Consider the following 22,143-nt stretch of genomic DNA (forward strand, 5'->3'; position numbering starts at 1 on the left):
CTCAGTGTCCTCTCTTTCTTGTTCCTTTGAGGACTAACTTGCCGCTGTTCAATTGAGTGATGTGGAAATTTGCTCCGGCTCGATTGAGTGATCTGTGAATGTGCTGCTGTTCAATTGAGTGACCTAGAAATGTGACGTAGGTTACTTGAGTGATCTAGCAATGTGCCACTTGGTGCATTTTCACAAAATAAGGTTTGAAATCGTGGGCCACATCAGATGATTGCAAAGGCCACATCGTCTCTGCTGACAATGGGTTGAGCAAGTATTTGCTATGGCGTTTGCACCGGTGCGTAACAGCTACATTGCTCAGTGATAATTTTTGTCGCACCACGGTCATTTTCTTCATACGGGGGCTGGGATCTACAATTTATAGCGGATTCCGAATGGCAGAACTTTTTGTACTCACTGAGAGGTCGGTGCACTAACCCCTCGGTGTGAGACTCCCTGTGGTAGCAATCTCTTTTCTAGGGTCACTAGAAAACAACCAATGGGGGTTGTATCAGCAAAAAAAAAGCTCCCCCAGACCCAAAACTACCTGGTGCACATGCTATCGAAGTCTGATGCTCCTGAACATGTCATTGGGATTATTCGGTGAAGTTTGCAGTCCACCAGCCAAGCGGCGAGTGGACTCTTACTCTACAGGGCATGTCCAACTGCAATTCTTTGAAAATAAGTCAAGTCTCATGAAAATATCTCATTAAACAAGATACCTGCAAACTTGCTGGTATCTGGGTACCAGAGTTGTTGGATCCGTGCATTGTGCTATCCAAGTCTAATGTCTAGACTGGACCAGAGAGGTGTACACATGTGGGGGGGGGGGGAACTAGAGGGCCCCAAGCCGACCAAAATTAAGTTAAAAAGTTTAACATTTCAGTGAAAAAATTCGAAATAAAGTTTTATATACAGGGTTGGGCAAAAAAAATGTAGAAACTTTAAAAATTCATGAAAACCGGAGAAATAACCGAAACGAGCATCGCTAGGTCACGGGCATTTTTTTGACAGGAAAAATTCCCTCAAAAAAACCGCCGATAGTTGGCGCTGACATACACAAGTCAAAGAGAAGATACGCAAATAACGAACAGGATGCCACCAAATCGTTTATTACAGCAGTATGTGCTCCACCTGACCACCAACCCACCACCACAGCGGATAACACATTGCAGGTCAGTCACAAATCCAGCAACGGCAGATTGCAGCAGGTCCGGATGTATTCATGACACCCCTCTCGGCGGATCGCATCTTTCAGTTCTGACAGATGGGATAAACCGCATTGATACACCCGGGACCATACCAGCGCCACCTATCGGCTGTTTCGAGTTATCTTTCTGGTTTTTATTCATTTTCAAAGTTTCTACCGACTAATTTCCCCCCAAGCTTTTTGTGCCCCTATCCAAAGGTCGACCCTGCTTACGCCCCCCCCCCCTGGTCTGGACACTCCATGAAGTACCCGGCCATTTCGTATACTGAAAAGAGCCACTTCATCGAGCGCCTAGAATTCGGACATGGACCCCGTAGCACATATAAACATTGGCATCACAACCCCCCCCCCCGGCCACCACTTGAGAAAATTTAGCTTGAACTACTGCGCATATACACGCAGTTGATCCTGACAATCACTGTTGTGTGTATCTCCGTTCGAGTTACGTTTTCCAATGTGAAAAGCAAGAACGTCAAAAGGGACATTTTCCTCATTTTTTTTTGTGCGTTTCATTTCCAGTGCACGGTGCTTCTCTTGTTGGACCACCTCAGACTGGTAGCCAATCATAGTGATCGCAACAGGATGACACCCAGTGGCCTGGCCACGGCTTTCGGACCTGTCCTCATGTGCAGTTCCGAGCCTACGGCCACGCACGAGGCCCACATCGATGTCCGGAGGCCGATCAGCGTCATGACGTTCCTCGTGGACATGTGGCCGTCGAAGAGAAGTAAGAAATTTCTTGCGGGATGATAATAATATTAATAATCGTGTGCATAAAATAAAAATCATCTGCGTGTAATAATTATCATGTGCAATAATCGTTTTTTTTTCAATCGCGAACTTGTTCGCATTTATGCACTCAATTACGATTTATATAGGGTGATTCAATAATTGCTATCGCCGCATTTTACTGGAAAACCGCCAATTCTAGAGGCATGCTTCCAACTGGAAAAAGTATCCTAATAACGCGTAGTACGACGCCATTAAAGTAGCCAGTCAAGTATTAAGTCATCTATGTTGCAAGGGGGTTGTATAGTTATCAAAATAAAAATTTTAACTTTTTATGTGTCACACCCTGTCCTCAGAAACCCAATAAGAAAGTTGCTGCTCTAAAAATTCCACGTTCGTAAGTGCTGAGACATTAGAATTCAAAAATCGGAGGAAGAACAGCAGAACGAAGAAAATCGAAGGAGTTGGGAAAGAACAGCGTATATTTTACGACACAACGCTTCTTTCCCTCATTTACGCTGTTCTTTTCCAATTTTCCTCCGTTCTTTTAAATTCGAATATCCCAGCGAATATTCCTCTTGAAAACGTGGAATTTCTTTTGTTCGTTGGCATAAGGAGAGAGAGAGATACGGCAACAACTTTTATTTCTCACTGGGTTTCTCAGGACACGATGTCCATATAAGAAGTTGATTTTTTTATATTTTAATAACTATGCAACCCCTTGCAACATGAATGGCGAATCTGAATACTCTACACGCTATTCAAATACCTTTTTTCTCTAATTGGAACTATGCCTCCAGAATCCACGGTTCACTAGTAAAATACGGCAAAGGGGAATTATATAGAATCACCCTGTATATACAGTGGCAGTAAATCGGTGTTGTCAATACTTTCCATAGCCATTGTATACTTTCAAGTATTTGCATGAATGTCATTTAAGATTGCACTACGAAAGTTTCTATTTTCAAACAATAATCAGTATCTGTTTAAGGAAAAACTATACCTTGAAACTAAACTACAACTAAAATGAGATGCAGTGCATACCCCTCCCCCCCCCCCTTTAAGTCATATCCCTACCGATCCTAGACAGATAGTGCATAGAATGCCACAACGTCTAAAATCTATAGATGAGCTCGTTATAGCTCAATATTTACCCAAAGTTGGGTGGTTAGAATTGTTGTCCATTATTACCACATTTGTTGATGAGTTGGACAAACTTATTGGGCAAGAGAAGTAACGCGAGGACGATAATTATTCATTGGAACAGTGAAATTGTATTAATATTTCTAAATGAAATCGTAATCACTTACAGCAAATCTTGACAAGGAAACCAGGATCATCAAATTAAGCTCTCAAGAGGTCACAGAGACACACGTCCACCTCGTCGCACTCTCCCACTCACACTGACGGAAAAACAGGCGACAATAATGCACACAAGACGACAACGTCACAACGATATCCTCTGTAAAGCCGGGGTTTTCCTAGGAGCAGGTTTCTACACCGCGCGCGGCGTAAAAACGCTGATTGGTTTAAAACAAACCTGAATTTCAGGTTTTTAATCAATCAGTATTTTCACGCAGCACACGGCGCAGAAATTCTACTCCTTAAGCCGGGTTTTCCTAGGAATAGGTTATTTTGCGCAGCGTGAACCGAATTAAACCGTTTCGCGCTTGCGTGTTACATAATTACCCTACGCTTTTGTGTTTTCCTAGCGTGGCGCATCAAATCAGGGCGGCTGTGTTATAGCGTATAGCCTTGGCATCAGCTGCTCTGTGTCGTCTGTATGCTCCGGTTTGAAGAGAAGCGAAAGAAAACACAAGAGTGAAGAGAACGTCGGCAAAACGCTCGGCGCACGACGCATTTGACTCCTCCAGAAGCAGTCGGCCAATCACGCCCGACGTAAAGCGCTGTCGCGAGGCATATTGCGCTCTGTAGGAATTACTATTGTCCGGCTTTAAGCCGGGTTTTCCTAGGAGCAGGTTTCCTGTGCCGACACGCCGTCTACTCACCAGTAAGAAAAGCAGCGTGACTGTTTTCCTACAGAGCGCAATACGCCTGACGACAGTGTTTTACGTTGGGCGGGATTGGCCGACTGCTTCTGGAGGAGTCAAATGCGTCGTGCGCCGCGGTTTTGTCGGTATTCTCTTCACTCTTGTGTGTTTTTTTTCCCTTCCCTTCAAACCGGAGCATGCAGACGACAGAGTAGCTGATGCCAAACCAAAGCCATATACTTCATATAGACACCCTGATCTGATGCGCCTCGCTAGGAAAACACAAACGCGTAGCGTGATTATGTAACACGTTTCTGTCGGCGTGAAATAGTCTAATTCGGTTCACGCTGCGCAACAAATCTATTCCTAGGAAACCCCGCTTTAATAACCATCGAGCTAAGGTGACTGTATAAGGACTGTATAAAGACCCTTATATAGTGGCTATACATCGAGCTTATATTACTGGAGGGGAGTATGACGTCAGCGTTCGCCGCCTTGGCAGTGCTGAGAACGGTATCGCCAACATCATTCGTCGGAAGATCACGTGACTCGGTGAAAACGCAAACAATCCCGTTGTTATTTTATAATGGCATAAATAGGAGTTAAAAACAATGAACGAAAGGAAATAATTTCAGCATCGATTTCCAAAATCAATCAGTATTAATAAAAGATAATTCCAGAATTAAGGAAAGAGATAATTCCAAAATTAATGAAAGCAATAATTACAGAATTAAAAAAAGAGATAATTCCAAAATTAATGAAAGGAAAAATTCTAGAATTAATGAAAGGAAAAATTCTAGAATTAATGAAAGGAAAAATTCTAGAATTAATGAAAGGAAAAATTCTAGAATTAATGAAAGAAAACTTCTAAAATTAATGAAAGGAAAAATTCTAGAATTAATGAAATATATAATTCCAAAATCAATGAAAGAAATAATTTCCGTATCAATGAAAGCGATAATTCCAGAATTAATGAAAGAAAATATTCTAGAATTACTGTAAGAGATAATTTCAGCATTGGAAAAATTGATAATTGCAAAAGTAATGAAAGAGATAATAATAAAATTAATGAAAGAGATAATAATAAAATTAATGAAAGAGATAATAGTAAAATTAATTAAAGCAATAATTTCAGCATTAATCAAAGATAATTCCAGAATGATGAAAGTGGTAGTTCCAAAATTAATGAAAGCGATAATTCCAGAATTAAGGAAAGGGAATTCCAGAATTAATAAAAGAGAATTCCAGATTTAATGAAAGAGATAATTCCAGAATCAATGAAAGAAATAATTCCAGCATTGATAAAAGTGATAATTCCAAAATTAATGAAAGAGATAATAATAAAATTAATGAAAGAGATGATAATAAAATTAATGAAAGAGATAATAGTAAAATTAATGAAAGCAATAATTTCAGCATTAATCAAAGATAATTCCAGAATGATGAAAGTGGTAGTTCCAAAATTAATGAAAGCGATAATTCCAGAATTAAGGAAAGGGAATTCCAAAATTAATGAAAGCGATAATTCCAGAATTAAGGAAAGGGAATTCCAAAATTAATGAAAGAGATAATAATAAAATTAATGAAAGAGATAATAGTAAAATTAATAAAACAATAATTTCAGCATTAATGAAAGATAATTCCAAAATTAATAAAGGAGATAATAATAAAATTAATGAAAGAGATAATAGTAAAATTAATAAAACAATAATTTCAGCATTAATCAAAGATAATTCCAGAATGATGAAAGTGGTAGTTCCAAAATTAATGAAAGCGATAATTCCAGAATTAAGGAAAGGGAATTCCAAAATTAATGAAAGCAATAATTCCAGAATTAAGGAAAGGGAATTCCAAAATTAATGAAGGAGATAATAATAAAATTAATGAAAGAGATAATAGTAAAATTAATAAAACAATAATTTCAGCATTAATGAAAGATAATTCCAAAATTAATGAAAGAGATAATAATAAAATTAATGAAAGAGATAATAGTAAAATTAATAAAACAATAATTTCAGCATTAATGAAAGGTAATTCCAGAATGATGAAAGTGGTATTTCCAAAATTCACAGCGGCTCGATGCTCCCTCCAATAATATATAAGCTCGATGGTAATATCACATACTCTCAACATACGAGATAGATAGTTTTTCTTTATTAGAAAGCTTCTTTATTTTTCTCTTCTCACGTAGGCTCTAACAGGGAAAGTTTAAGAAAGATAAGGGGAGGGTCTTGCTTTAAATTAAAAATTTCTAAATTAAATTTTAAACAATTCAAATTAAATTTGAATGAGGGTAATCATGTCAAACCTAGAAGTTTCACTTCTATCGCGCGAGAGATTCTCACGTTGATTATTTAATCTATCATTTAAATTTTGATGAAATAGTTTAAATAGAATATCGTTTTAAACTTTTTATAGTCATGTAAATCGATGCATTTACTCTCTTCAGTTTTAAATTTAATAATAAAAACAATTAGTATACTGAAGAAAATTACGAGGTCGGGATTTCCATGATTTTTTTTTGGTCACAAATGCTTGCGTATATTATCATTAATGAATGTCTAGGCAGGGAAACAATTTCCCCCATCCAAAAAAATGAATCTGTTGGTGGTGCCCTCTATCAAGTTTCAAACTACTTATTTTTTTACAAAAAAGCAAGTCACATTTAGAAAAAGATCGTGAAGTTTCAAATATCAGTTTGGCATTTTTATATATTTGCTTATTATTTACTTGTAAGTTTATAAAATTTAATATCCGTTATATTGTTATCAAAGATATTTTCATCACATAATGTTGTGTTTATAAATTGTTGTAGCCTATTTTTCTCGAAGCATGTGGCTATGCCATAACGTAGAGCCTAGATGGAAAGCGTGTAAGTGTTAATGCACCCTTCATCTCATCAACCGTCCGTGGTAGAGGTATGAGATTCCTATTTAGAAAGTGTTCAAAAATTAACCTGTACCAGTTTTGAGAGTGAAAAATACAGTGTGCCGCAAAATAAAATAAAAAAATCTGAATTTTTATACGGTCCCCTTGTTCTCTAAATTCCAATTAGAATGTTGTTGTCCTACCTCTCCTGAGCCCAACAAAAAGAAATTTCAATTGACTGAGATATTCGAATTCTATAATCGGAGAAAAGTTGGGAAAGGACAGCATAAATGGTCCGTCAGTTTTTGCTGTGAATTTTCTCCGATTTTTTGGATTCAAATATCTCGGCGTTTTTTTTTTTTTCTGTTGGCCTCAGAAGATACGGGGAAACAACTTTATAATTGAAAGATAGGGCACAGAGGGACCGTATAAGAATTTAGATCTTCTAAATTCGTCTAAGAATTAAATTTAGATTAGATGCAGTGTGGCACACTGTATTTTCACTCTCAAAACTGGTACAGGGTAAACGGCGGACGGTTGATGAGATAAAGGCTGCATTAGCACTTACAGGACACCCTGTATAAGAGGGGGGGGGGTGCACAACCTCAGATAACGGAAGGTGTTCCTCAAAAAATGTAGCCACTTTATCCAACACGATAAATACACCAATTCGCGACCTGCAAGGGAAAAACTATCTCGAAAATTTGGCCCGTAGTGTGTGTGTGAAAAGATTGTGCACCCCCCCCCCCCCGCCCGCTATAAAGGCTGTCCCGCAAATTGTTTGCACAGCAGATATCGCTGCAACCACAGACTTTTATAAACATACTTTCAGTTACAAAAAAAAGTTATCAAATGACGTACAGTTAATCTCAAAACTTTTTTGAGGGGTCGTATAGGTAAGAATTAAAAAAATAATAACTTTTTAACCAGTCCCCGTGTGGTCGGTCGGCCACGAAGCTGGGCGAGAGGAGATCTCGGCAACGGGATAAATCCGGTGGCAGATTTCTGACATTCATTCATTCAGTCCAAGTATGCTAAAATGTCCAATTACTGAAATGTAGATCCGGCTCTGTTAAGTCATTTGCAAAAAATTTCGCTTCTTTTCTTTAAATGCAACATTCATCGGGATTTTAAATGTATAAAATCACTACGTTTTTTTTTTGGCAACTTATCACTTGTGTTGGCAAGTTTTCATTACCTCAAAAGTTGCCGTTTTTAGGGGGGCTGTTCACAAACATAATGAACTCGGCAATTTAATTTTTTTGTAACTCGCAATAAACAGCAATTACATTTTTGACCAGTTTTAGGGCACCAGAAATGTTTAGGACCCACTTCTGCCCCAATTTAATATTATTTGTGGGGGAATATTAATTCTTGTATTGTCATGGTCCCCACAAGGGGTGGGCTGACAGGGCTCCAGCCCTGGGGCCCGGGAGAATTTTAATCATTTTTTCACGCTATAAAGTCATCATAAAGGGGGCCCCGTGAAAGTCTGGTCGGGGGGGCCCATAAAAGATCCCAGCCTAGGGGCCCTGCTTCCGGATGTGGGGGCCATGGTCATAGTTGAAGCTCACATGCCTTCTTTAATGGATTATACAGGGGTACATAGCAAACGGCGGGGATATGGCATTTCACTGACGAACCGTTGATCCTAGCGGTATACTTCCCATTAGAAAAAGTTTCCAAGTGACGTGTAGTACGCAGATACGTCGTTCATGTTTCAAGGGGTTGTGTAGTTATTAAAATAGAATGAAAATAACTTTTTATACAGTCCTCGTATGCCCCAAAACCCAGTCAAAAAGTTGGTGCTCCTGTTTCTCCTGATGCCGATAAAAAGAATTCTACGTTTCCAAATGCAATAGGGGCCATTCAAGTATTACGTAAGCAGATTTTCAGCTATTTTTGACCGCACCCCCTTGTCATCAAAACTCAGTAAAACACTGGCCCCCTTCCCCCCCCTTGTCAGCAAAACACTGGCCCCCTTCCCCCCCCCCATGTCAGCAAAATTTCGGCAGCAGCTTAGAATATTTCATATCTTCAAAAAGAAGTGGTTGATGACGCATAAGCAACCTTCAGCACCCCCCCTCGTCATCAAAAGTCAGCAAATCCGAACTCCCCCCCCCCCCCCGATGCTGACGTAATACTTGAATGACCCCATACTCACTGAGTATTCGAATTAGAAAAATGGAGGAAATTCGGGGGGGGGGGGGGAAACAGCGTTAAATGAGGGTAAAACGGTTTTTCCGCATTTAGAGCTGTTCCCACCCCCACACTTTTCTCCGTTTTTCGGATTCGGGTATCTCAAGTGAATGTTACACTTGGAATTTTTTTTTTTTGACATCAGAGGAGAAACAGGGGCACCAACTTTCTAATTGGGTTTTGGGGCACACGATGACTATATAAAAAGTTAATTTTTTTTTTTTCATTTCAATAACTATACAGCCCCTTGATACATGAACGACTTATCTGAGTACTACACGTTATTTGTGGAAACTTTTTCTAATTGGAAGCATATATACCTCTAGGATCAACGATTCTCTAGTGAAATGCCATATCCTCCGTTTTGCTATGCACCCTGTATATTCTTCACTTCTAATACTGAGAGTGTGGAACCCAAAAAAGCGCGGGGGCCCGCACCTATTGCACACCCCCCCCCCCTTCCAAGGGCAGCTCTGGTCTGCACAAAAAGTTAAGTTTTCTAATTTTTTTTTTTTTAATGTATACGACCCTCTCGAGAAAATTTAAGACATTTTGAGCAACCGCACGTCCTTTGAAAACTCAATTAAATTTGGAAACTTATAATTGAAATTACGTTTCCCAAGTCAACGGTTGATCGGATCCGCTGCGTAAACGATTCGTGGCAGTCTGTTGTATGAGATCCAACAGCTTTTTATTACAAGTATATATATTTTGATTTCATTTTTTACCCTCTAGATAGTCTACTTTTTCGCTTCATACTGCTGCTGCTTCTTGTATTTGTGTTTTAGACATTATTATTTTTTTTTGCTTTCAATCTCTTCTCTGCTCTTACTTCCGAAATCAAGCCTGAAATTATGTGCCTGAATTTTTTTTTTCTTTTAAAATCTCTGATCGAATCTTCTACTAACCTTGGAATGATACCGGCCGTGTCTTGAAGATGAAAAAGGCTAATCTGTTTTTGATCAGGTTTGAGATCGATCAATTTCTCATGAACAACGATAACACCAGAGAATTCGATCACACACATCGTTGGACCACCAGCGTCTCCAATTAATAGTTATCATTTCGGTATAACATGCTACATTTGTTTTTTTATAATTAATTACTCCTGTCTATGTGGCAGCATGTAAGAATACATTTTCGTCTCGACAAGGTCTGGTATAGTGGTCATAGGTGCCGGAACCTAGGGGTCCCAAAAAATTTTGTAAGGGGGCTGAGTCCCCCTAATAATTTAGGCAAAAACAATGCAACGTACTCCTCTCCTGAGTACGCCCAAGTGCTATATACGGAACGACCAGCAACTCTCAACCCTCCCAATGTTTTCTTCGTTTTGATGCCTCTGGTGGTGTAACTCCGCACATGTACCTCGTGAACATTCTTTCGGAGAACTCGTAACACGTGCATTCCCCCCTTATTCTATGCACGAATGTCCGAGGTGTACGTGTTCTGCTTCGAAGTATTGCCACCTGCCTTCAGAATCGGGAGTGACATTGGCAGACTCTTGTTGTTGCAAATACAATACGAATTCTACGTTAGCTTCACAAGACATGCACTCACAGCTTCCAGCATGGCCGAGGTCTTCTTCGATCACCTGCTTATATCTATCTCTTCCTTGAGACAAAAAGGTGGGCCATGATCTGGTTAGCAAAAAGTCATTTTATGCATTCTCAGTGTTCTTTCCTCTAAGAGCCATTCCGCGGCTGAACAGAACTACCAAACGATTTTACTTGACCAGCCGGCTAGGATTTATTTTTCAAAACTCGCGAATGGTTTTGTATTTTTACCAGATCGTTCAAGCTCTTAGCTGTTTCATTCTGCCACCCGGCTGCGAGAATTAAAAAAAAAAGGGCTATTTTCAGAGCAACACATTCCGTCCAGAGCCAACTGGACAAAGAAACCCGTGCCCCAGCTAAAATCCAGATTTATAACAGTTGTTGCGCTGACTACACGCCAGATACCATCATAATAAAGAAGCTATTATCCTATTTGGCAAGTTTATTCCTACATGTGTTTAATGATTTATTTCTCATTTTCAATGTCCTTTTCCTACTCTCCAGTCATGAAATTTGACTTCGCCTGTGTCTCATTTCATCATCAAAAAATTTTACGATGGTACATATCGTGGACATGAATCGTTGTAAGATCCATGGGCAGAGATACCGGGGGGCGTCAAAGGTGGAGTCGACTGATCTAATGTATATATGTACTGACATCATCGTGCCCCCCAGCAATAATGACCTTGCCCCCCCCCCAGACTTCCAAGTCAATCTCCGCCTATGGTAAGAGCATGTCATTCAACGTTGCAGTCGATAAGAAAAACCCAAAAGAAAAAGTAGTAGCAGAAACATGAATAAGATAGCGCAGAGAGAAGTAAATGGGAGATTAAAGGATATTGAGAACTATCAATAGGGTTTACTGGAGCTTTTGAATTGAAACAAACTGCTAACAGGCACCATTATTCATCACTATCTTTCTTACACGTTCTTTCCACTGTCTTTCTATGAGTATTCTATCTTAATTAATTTGAGATGCACTTCGATATTGTTTCTTTCGGTGGACAAAAGAAAAATATCTATGTTATAATATGCTACTAAAATCTTTACAGGCTTCCTCTCCATACCCAGGATACGCTATTGTAATTCCAGTGTCAATCTAGTAACAATACAATACCTTGTCAGCCGGCAACGCCTCCCCTGAAAAATCGCAGTCAATTATACACCGCAGTGCCCATGAGAACACCGGACATGACGTTCAATTAATAAGTCATACGTAGATTTTCAGACCAGACCAGAATTGAACTTTAAGCCGATTCCCAGCCCGCGAGGGCCAACTGCCGGCATAAAAACTGGCCAAGAAGGCCTTGTCACAGCTACATAAATATCAATAAATATTTTCCGTCAATGAAAATTGAATTATAAAAGATTCATTTGAATCAAATGCGCAGTACATAAATAATATTATTATTAACCGTTATAGGTCCTGATTCGAGGATACCAATAAAGAACGCAATGGCCTCTTGGTGGTTTTCAGTTGGCGTAAATTTATCAGCAACTTTATACTGTTTGTTTGGCATCGTCACAATAGATGACGCTTCTACAAATTAGGTGCACAAAAAAAAATATATATATATAATATGTTATATATATGAATTAACACACACATATAGGTAGGGAATATACCATATACTTTTCTCATGAGTGAACCAAATACGCGGTGAACGGTGGCATGAATACTGAATTGTATCACAGGCTTAAGTAGCCCCATTTTCTGGCCTAGGTGGAATAAATTACGTTTCCCCTCACACTGATAAAAAATCTCAGTTACGTCTCTTTAGATCTGGTGATACTCTGATTCTGCTAGAGTTTATAAACTACATGAAAGTTCATTTTATGATCTGGTTTAGCTGATCATATCTCATTAAGACGAAAGCAGGTCAACCGGCCGATAGACCGATAGACCAGGCACCAGCAACGTTCCTTATAATTTTTTTAAACTGCAATGCCATGGGTGTTTTTTTTTTCCGCGTGGCAAAGCAATACGCCAAATATATCAATGGTATATTTAATGATTTTGAGCAGCTGTGCAATCATATATCTGAGCGGGAACAATGGACATCAGTCGTTGCCAATAAGATCGTCGTCGGTACGTCATGTTAGCTGTAAAAGATCGCCAATTGGAAGTAAATATTTCCAATCCATGACCAAAATCGCGACTGATGGCCATCCCGGATCTGGTGATCCTTTAATACTGATAGAGTTGATGAATATCGCGTTGAATAGATACGAATAGTGGAGTTACTTTTTTCGAGGTGCATCTTTTCTCTTCTCTCTCTGTGTCTCTGAATTCCAAATTATTACTGTGCTATATAGTTGCTTTATACACTCTCTACACTTTATGAGAATTATTTTTTTGCATGCTCTTGCTGTGCATGCATTAATATATAGCTTTGATTAAATTATTTTCTTGCCAACTTCTAGCTTCTTCTCATTGTATATTGCTTATCTGAAAGCACGAGACCGGGTGGAGATATCTACCCCTCCTTGCTCCAGAATGCATCCGAACACAATATAAGAACTAATTTCACCATTTTCATAGGATAAATTTCATTCCCACCGCGTTACGCGATGCCGAGAAGCACACAAACCGGTTTTTGACGTCAAAATCATCTTTAAAAACAGGTTTTGAATGACTCGGCGTGGCGCAGCGCACGCGCGCACGAGGTTGGAACCGGCTTTAGAAGGCACATGTCGTGGTATGTGTATCTCATAAATCTTGTCTCAAACATTTGAGTTGACTCTCAAATGTGTTCGGACGCATTCCAAAGCTACCTTCAACGGCTGTGTATTTCCCATGCAATATTGCACGATCTGCATGCCGCCCCCCGCATGTCTCTATGCTATGCTTCCATTCTGCTTTTTTCTTCTTTCGTGTAGCTGAATTTTAGTGATGTTAATAATTACTCGGATAGGGAATTTAGTTTTCTTTTGAGTGAATAGTAGAAATGTGAATTACATGATTGTGTGATGATGTTGCAGGCCCTCGTCTCTGGTACGATGCAGTGTCGGGTGAAGTCTTCCGCCTGTAGCACGACGTGTGGCGCTGTTTGCACCTCCTGACAAAAAAAATTATAACAAACAAACATTTCAAAAAAAAAAAAGCAAAATACCTTCTCTCACCAAGAACTTGGAGGAGGAAAAAAACCGTAACTGAGAAAATATACCACAAACAAACCAAACGAAATATATACATACAATATATATTCTAGCATTATTTGAAATATTTGACCGATTGCACCCGGCTTCAGTCCAAGGTTGGCCTCTTCTTATTCTTCTTCTTATACTTTTTTTGTGTTTGTCTTTAAGTGTTTGTGATTTGTATGTTTCAATTTAATTAACTTTACTCGTCATTTGTATCGTGAATTTTTATTCTAATCTAATAAGTAAAGTCTTTCTCTAAGAGGGGCTCGGGGCATCTCAAATATTCTCACATTAATAATTATAAATATTATTCAAAATTGGTTGTAATATCCCGAGACAAGGCCCCAAACCGAGATATTTGGTTATCCTACTTGTAATGCTCATTTGCCAAGAAATAACGCATTTCCTTCAATCGATAGAGCTTGAGATAGTGCTAATATTTTCTGTGTGTTATGCTACCATTTGTTTATAGAAAGTCAAAACTTCGCGAATACCAATTCGTTATGCAGTCCGTCTAGTGAGAAATCAAAACATACAAAAAAACATAAACAACTATAGTTTCTTAAACAAACCAACAGATGGCAGCACAAATCCCATTGTGGTGACAAATATAGAAGTGCCAATAGATGGCGACACTGTTTCTATTAAGAAACTAAAGCGGCAATATCAAACTAAAGTGCAACAATATTCAAACGTAGCCGTGGAAGATATACTAAAAGTGACCTTCGGAACAAGAGTAAAACTTGAATTTTAAATCGCCACCAATGTTGCCATCCAGTGAGAAATCAACATTTTTAGTTTCTCAAGTAAGTCAAGAGATGGCAGCACGAGTTCCAGTTTGATGAGAAACATGAAAGTGCCAGTAGATGGCATTACGAAGATCTAATTCAGAAATTATATAAATCGGATGTTTCTAATTTATATGTTACTTATTTCTCTGGGCTCCTCCTTACCGGATCATGGCCCGAGGTTCTATCTCAACGAACCAAACAAATAAGCAGGTGGTTATTTCTAGGCCAAGATTTCTGGTTGATGATATAAATACCTAGTTTTAAAAATTGAGAAAAAACAATTCTGATCCTTTGGCTCTACAGGGAGCCGTCACTATACCTCCGCCAGAACTTTGTACGGGCAAATATTGATACAACCGAACCATGTTAATACAAAACCAAAATGATCAAAGGAATTACAATTTTAAGCTAGAATTTAAAATTTATTGAATTATTTATGAAATTTTGTGAATAGATATTTGTATCAATTTACTCCTAAAAAATGTTTTGAACTTTAACTCTACTTTTTTCCACTCAGTGTCTTGGGGGAGTAGCTGTAGCAGTTGCGAAAGCAATGGCGGCTTCACTACGGTGGTTACAGATTACCTTGAAACGGTTGTTGAACCATCGCCATCAAGCTGAGGAAGCATTTGTTTTTAATTTTTTTGTCTATATTTCTTAAGTTTAATAGTTTGATTGTTCGTTTTCTTTTTAAACTGGAAATACCATGTGCCACAAAAAATGCATTTTTAAGAAAAATATATAAACTACACTTACAAGCGAACCAATAGCAAATAAAAAATCTCGTCGTCACCGAGAAGAAAGTTATAATAATAATGTATCTACCAAAAAAACTGTGTATCTGAATCGCAAGATAGAAATTATGTGTGTAATTCGTAACAGAGACGAAGATGGCGCCCAGCTCGAGAAGTGTTCTTTGTTAACAAATAAAGAAAGAAAGAGAAACGTTCTCTCCCTCTATTTGGTGTGTCCCTTTTACCTCTCGAAAAAAATATGGATTCCTTATATACTTTATAAATCCTTGTTCTATCTTTCATTTTTCTAAGGAAACAAACGTTTTTAGTTGAATTAAAGCCGTGTGTCGTCATTGTTTGATATGCGAAGATAACAAAAAAAAAAATGATCATAAATAATAAAAAAAGTATCAAATCTGTTGAAATTTGTTTCTTTGTTCTTCTTCACTATCTCAAAAGAATCTCGGTCTATTTGTTGTTTCTGATTTTTAGAGACATGAATATAAAAACCTGAACTTAACTTTTCAACTGTTATTAATGTACGGGGTGGTTATTATCAAACTGACAATACTCGGACCTATGTAGCGGATGTTCTGGTGGACAATCGTTGAACTTTGATAAATGGGAACGTTATACGAAACGTGGAGAAAAGAAGAAATGCAATATACATATAAAAAAATTATAATTCAAAGTTCAACTACCAGGTTATGATAGTGATAATGATAGAAACCGGGAGACACCCAGGCTCTGTCACATTCGGTGATGTAACCACATTGCCTCAGAGGACTCGGGTGCCTCCTGGTAACGTAACCTAACCATTTATTAAGTCTGAACAAGATATACTGTATATAGACATGGGCAAGTGCCATTATGCACATTGCCAGTATACAAATATAAAATTTATGATCGAAAAATGATGATAGAGATAAATCATAGTAATAAATCGCGTAATCGGGAATACTTCTTGATAAAATTTGATCAGCTTCTCTTCAGGGATTTTCATTGACACTTTTCATTTATTGATAGTAACTGAATCAATCTGCAGCTGGGTTGATCCAATCGCTGCATCGCATAGTTTGATTCAGTAAAAAGACATTCATCAAACTCAACAATCGAAACTTGTAATCAGCTTCTCCGTAAATCAGCGTGGATCATAACTACCCTCTACTACTCTGGCTCCTGCTCTTCTTCCTTCTCTCTAAACAGATGTATGGGGTCACTGTCTGGGTGTACTTGACGCCTTATTGTAGTAGATCTCCTGACAGGCATTGGTGGCTCTGCATCTGGTTCTGGAGCTGTAGCTCTTCTATCTTCAGGGTTCTGCTTCAGGAAGTGGACCAGTCTACGTATTTTATTTATTTTTTTAATTCTTCGTTCAGGATGAACTCAAGTTAAGGCATTCACAAATTTTCAGTGGAAGGCTGTATTAGGGCATAGAGTTGTTTAGTAAACAGGCGTTCCTATGGCTGAACATGCACATTTATCACTGGGAATTGATTTTAACCTATGGAAGTTAGCCGGAAACGGACCATGGTCAGTTATGGACATTATCTCACGTGACCACTTATGGTTCCGAGGCGTTACAAGCCGCAGGGTGCTATGAGTTGATCGATCGGGCTATGTGTTGTCATCCCACCTCTGCTGCCATTTATTCAGTAGATCCTTCCAAAGGATTGCTTTGGCGTGTGATGCGGAGAGCAGCAGATCATCTCTAATGATTCCACCTTCGGCAGCTTCCTCCACCGTGGTATACGTCAATTCATTACCCCATTGGCCTATATGTGCTTTCAAGCAGGAAATTAGGAATTATTCCGGGATGTTTTTTAAAGCTTGACTGAGGATTAGAGACCGCCTGTATGCGTGAAACCGATTGTATGTCAGATCTAATTAAGGCAGCTTCCTGATTTAAAGAAGCATCCAAGACCGCGTTGTACATGGAAAAAAAACTCAGCCTAATACGTCAAAACGTATTTAGCTATTCCGCAGCCCGACTGACGGGTCGGATGAACACCCCTTTATCTTGCGTTTATATGCGTCAGTATCCAATGTGTCTTTCGTCGTTGAGACCATCTTGTGGAGCTGCAGTAGACGAGCCTACTTAGCTAGAAACTCAATTTTCAGGCTCAACGGGGGGGGGGAAGGCCCAAGATTGTCTGGAGAGCATTTGTCGTGGTTGTACCATAAGCCCCCGAAGTGTTGTACAGCAAGTATCCTCTCTGAATTGAGTTCAGCCTATTTGACAGCTGTATCCGAGGCCATGCACTCCAAATTGACGCTCCATAACCCATAGTTCACTCTACCACCGTCACATAGTGGATTCTGCGCATTTATTGATTAATGTCCCACTTTGCTCCGGCCATAAGTCGCATCTTCTGCAAGGTAGCAACTACTTTATCCTTCATTTTCTGGATATGGGACTCCCAATTAAGGTCTTGATTAATGTAAACTTTTAGATACTATAACACCGTAGTTCCTTTTGTTGTCTTTCCCATCATCCAAATCGGTGGCGTGGGGTGGGGGGGGCCCCTTCTTTGAGATCCAGAGAAATCTCGTTTTGCTCGAAGATAAGCAAAGGCTACGGAATGATAACCAATTTGTGATGGATTGGAGCGCCTTTTCCGTTAGCTCTGCAGTTCCTTTGATCGTCACATGAAGACAGTAGTCTATAAACATTCTTTAAGGCATTAATGATTTGCTGCTGCAGAAGTCCTCAGTAACGGGCGCTTGCGACGGACACCTCTTAAGGACCTTGAGAAAAGCACATCTTAAGATTCACATTCGCACATGTTACTGACGCAAATGGGAATGAATATTGAACAAACGCTGCTATTAAATGAAATTTTATGTTCACAGTTTGTGTTTCCATATTCTTTAAGCGCCACCTTCTCACCTGGTGGTTGAAAGGTGAAAAATTTTTAATTGTAGCTGTCTCTTCTCCATGAGCCATATAACGTATGTACCAAGTATCAGCAAAATACGTACATCCGAACAGGCATTACATAGGTCTGAGTAGTGTCAGTTTAATTATAACCTTAAGAAAAAAAGCATTCTTCCGATTTTTATACATATCTTTGCGCATACTGTGAGTTTCGCTCAATGCGTTGTACCAATGTTTCTCAAAATATCGTCGCGTCTCCTTGAAGGAGTCAGGGTCGTGGCGAGCAGTCCATATTGATGTGGTCTGTTTGATGCCATGAAATGATTCTTTCCGACACCATTCTGGGGAGCCACGGATAAACCATGAGCAGGGCAAGAAAGTCGTGGATAGTAAAAGTTTTAAAACTACTGCGCTATTTTGTTTTTTTTCTATCAACGGGAGTAGCGTAGAACCTGGGGTTCGTAAGTTACCCGTGAGTGCTGAAACATTTGTTGGAAATGGAAAATCATCATTTGCTGGTGTTACGTGTATCTTTTACTTCAGTTCTAGACTCGCGCAAGGTTATTGATTCAAGCATTTTTGACGTTCTTGTCCAATGGTGTGAGTCTCTCTCTACTTACTTTACTATCCATCAACTCCAATGGTTAGTAAAACTCATCAACGTATTCTTTTCCGCCGATGCCGAGTCTCACTCACCATGCTATCTTCCCTGTGAACTTCAACAATATGTCTGGTTTGCGCCAACTTGAATAATTGGTCTCACTGACTACGCCTTTCTTTGCACAACTTCACCGATTGGTCTCGACACATACACGCAGAACTTCCAGCATGGCCCAGGTCTCCGACCACCTAAAATCCCTAGCTAAAATCTCTTCATTGAGACAGAACGGCATGATCTGGTGAGGAGGAGGAGGTCACTCCCTTGCTTGCATACTGCTTGGTTACTCACGTGCTTGCACACTGTTTAGGTCATCCGTTTGGTCATTCTCTCTCATGGGCAGAAGCGGTGCCATGGTTTCAATGATTGGGGGCTGCAATTTATCTCATTCCACTTTTTTTTATCCATCATTCGTGAAATTTTCCGCCTCTCTGAACGTGCTCCCCGGGACTGTAAACCTACTGCGATGCTTATAAGCCTTCATGTGAATATGCTTCTGATTACACGTTAATACAAACTCCTCAAATACGTGAATCGAAAGTTGATAAAAAGGTATATGTCAGATAAAAACCCATTACTGTATTCATATGATAAATTGGTATTTAAGCCACCCCCCCGCATGGGTGGGGCTGACAAGAGTCCATCCCGGGTTATCGGAAATACTGGGAATGCTCAAAAATGTAGGGGAAGGACGGCTCAAGCTCTCAGTATATTCCTATAGATACTATGCCAATAATAGGAAACAGGACTTGGGTTCATGGATCCAAGTTTAAGCGCGTCTCGAGACGGATTTATTCTATTTTTTCGCACTTTAAACAGGGCCGCAACAATGTGAAGGCAATGGCCTCCGGTGCCCTAGATCAGGAAGGGAATTGAGTTTACTGTTTTCCCCTTTCAAAAAAAACAGGCGGATGCAAAAAAGGATGCGGTTGACCAGTGTAACAGTACAATCTTAACGCTTGGGCCCACCTGGGCAGGGCCGTAGCGTGTCTTCTTGAGCCCGGGGGCGGACCTTTTCTTGGAGGCCCCATGAAAGGATTATTGTTGTGCAAAATAAGTGTATATTTTTCTGGGGAGCACTCGGCTTCGGACCGTGGGGCAGCGCTCTGGTTGCCCCAGCCATGTTACGGCAATCCCCCCGGGCACTGCCCGGGGACCTGAAGAACATGAGATCTCGTTGAAATTTTCGAGAATTTGCCTGGTAGGACCTCAGGAAAATCAGGTGGTCCCGGGGGGCCCACGATACTCTTAAGACGACCCTGCACTGGCCCCAGCGTGACAGAGTAAATTTTCTTTTCTAGTTGCGGTCCTGACTATAAATTTATTACCGAGATTTTCGTGAAAAAACTGCAGCACAGGAGTCCGCGTGTAGAACATGAGCGGGGGGGGGGAGGATTATAAGCATACGCAAGAAGAAATGGAGGGGGTGGGAGCTCCGTGCAATCCCCGAAACCATAAAAAGTCAGAAACACTTTCGTAAAATGAAATTACCGAAAGAAAATGTTACTTTTACTTACGATCTTGATCAATTTCTATCAATTTAAAATTCTTATAGGCCTACGTCAAAAATTTTTCTTTGAGAGATTCAATGCTCCCTGCCGCAAAAAAAAAAGTTCAGCCCATGAGCGCATCCCTGGTGTAAAGCCGGGTTTTCCTAGGAGCAGGTTATTTGCACCGCGTGAACCGAATTGGACCATTTCGCACCGGCAGAAACGTGTTACATGATATGCTACGCGTTTGTGTTTTCCTAGCATGACGCATCAGATCAGGGCGGCTATATTATAGTATATGGCCTTGGCAACAACTACTATGTGTCATCTGCATGGTCCGGTTTGAAGGAAGGGAAAGAAAACACACAAGAGCAATGAGAACATCTGCAAACCACGCGGCGCACGACGCATTTGACTCCTCCAGAAGCAGTCTACCAATCACGCCCGACGTTAAGCGCTGCTTGAGGCGTATTGCGCTCTGTATGAATTACTATTGCCCGGCTTTAAGCCGGATTTTCCTAGGAGCAGGTTTCCTGTGCCGCGCGCAACGTGATTCGCCCAGCGCGACACGCCGTGCACTCACCAATAAGAAAAACAGTATGACTGTTTTCCTACAGAGCGCAATACGCCTCGCGACAGCGCTTTTCGTCGAGCGTGATTGTCGGACTGCTTCTGGAGGAGTCAAATGCGTCGTGCGCCGCGTGTTTTGTAGATGTTCTCTCTTCACTCTTGTGTGTTTTCTTTCCCTTCCTTTTAAATATTATATATTATAACATAGCCGCCCTGATCTGATGTGCCACGCTAGGAAAACACAAACGCGTAGCGTGATTATGTAACACGTTTTTGCAGGCGCGAAATGGTCCAATTTGGTTCACGCTGCGCAAAAAAAACATATTCCTAGGAACAAGTTTTCTGTGCCGCGCGCAACGTGAATCGCTCAGCGTGACACGCCGTGCACTCGTCAATCAGAAAAGCAGTATTTTACTACAGAGCGCAATACGGATCACGACAGCACTTCATGTTGGGCTAAATTGGCAGATGTATTTGACTCTTCCGTGCGCCGCGCGTTTCGCCGATCTCTTCACTTTTGTTGGATTTTCTTTCTCTTCCTTCAAACCGGATCATGCAGAAGACAGAGTAGCTGATGCCAAGGCCATATATTATAATATAGCCGCCCTAATGTTTCTGCGGCGCGAAATGACCTAATTCGGTTCACGTAGCGCAAAACGTCTATTCCTAGGAAAACCCGGCTTTTGGGTTTCCGGAATCGACGCTGACGAAATTAGCGCGTTAATTAATTTCAAACCGAATCTTTCTAACAAGGATGACGTCACTCTCCGCTACCATACGAAGGTTTTTTAACTGGCTGTTGCGAAGATACATTTTGGAAAGAGAGAAAAAATTCAACTGCCCCTGCGGGGAATCGAACCCACGTCCTTTCACTTTCCGGGTGAACGCCCTAGACCACTAGAGTACAGAGACACCGAATCTCTCAATCTTTCCTTGGAGCTCGAGTGACGTCATCCTTGTATAAGTCGCCATCTGGTGGCAGCGTCAGCAGTTGTGAGCTTGGCCTGAGTCTGGTCTGGCCAAAGCTGCATTAACGGCCGTATTCACCAACACAGTTTAAACTACAATCGCAGGTTAAAGGATTAGCGATTGACACGGATTGATTAAAATCCTCAATTTAACCAATCCGTTTCGATCTTCAATCCTTTCTTTTGCAATTGCAGGTGAAACTGTGTTGGTGAATACGGCCGTTAGAGTACCTTTCAAGCGGCTTTGGGTCTGGCCGTCCATGTACGGTCCCTTTCAGTGTACACGAGCTCCAAGGAAAGATGGAGAGATTCGGTGACTCTGTAGTCTAGTGGTCTAAGGCGTTCACCCGGAAAGTGAAAGGACGTGGGTTC

General features: G+C 40.3%; 1 protein-coding gene across 2 annotated transcripts in view; it reads left to right on the forward strand.

The window, feature by feature from the left end:
- LOC149065231 (rho GTPase-activating protein 100F-like) overlaps positions 1-15,579 on the forward strand; it is a 131,854-nt gene extending 116,275 nt beyond the window's left edge. The window contains exons 10-11 of one of the 2 annotated variants that reach the window (XM_089254165.1): positions 1,718-1,925; positions 13,521-13,692. In XM_089254165.1, coding sequence (XP_089110291.1) covers positions 1,718-1,925; positions 13,521-13,570 — 258 coding nt within the window. In that variant the 3' untranslated portion in view covers positions 13,571-13,692. Of the gene's footprint in view, positions 1-1,717; positions 1,926-13,520; positions 13,693-14,990 lie in introns of those variants that run through there. The other variant, XM_089254164.1, reaches the window with a different exon arrangement.
- The last annotated feature ends 6,564 nt before the right edge of the window (positions 15,580-22,143 follow it).

The sequence above is a fragment of the Pholcus phalangioides genome, unplaced genomic scaffold (assembly GCF_987345545.1).
Source record: "Pholcus phalangioides strain wild (caught in Gottingen) unplaced genomic scaffold, Ppha-v1.0 ptg000040l_1, whole genome shotgun sequence".
NCBI classification, from domain to species: domain Eukaryota; kingdom Metazoa; phylum Arthropoda; class Arachnida; order Araneae; family Pholcidae; genus Pholcus; species Pholcus phalangioides.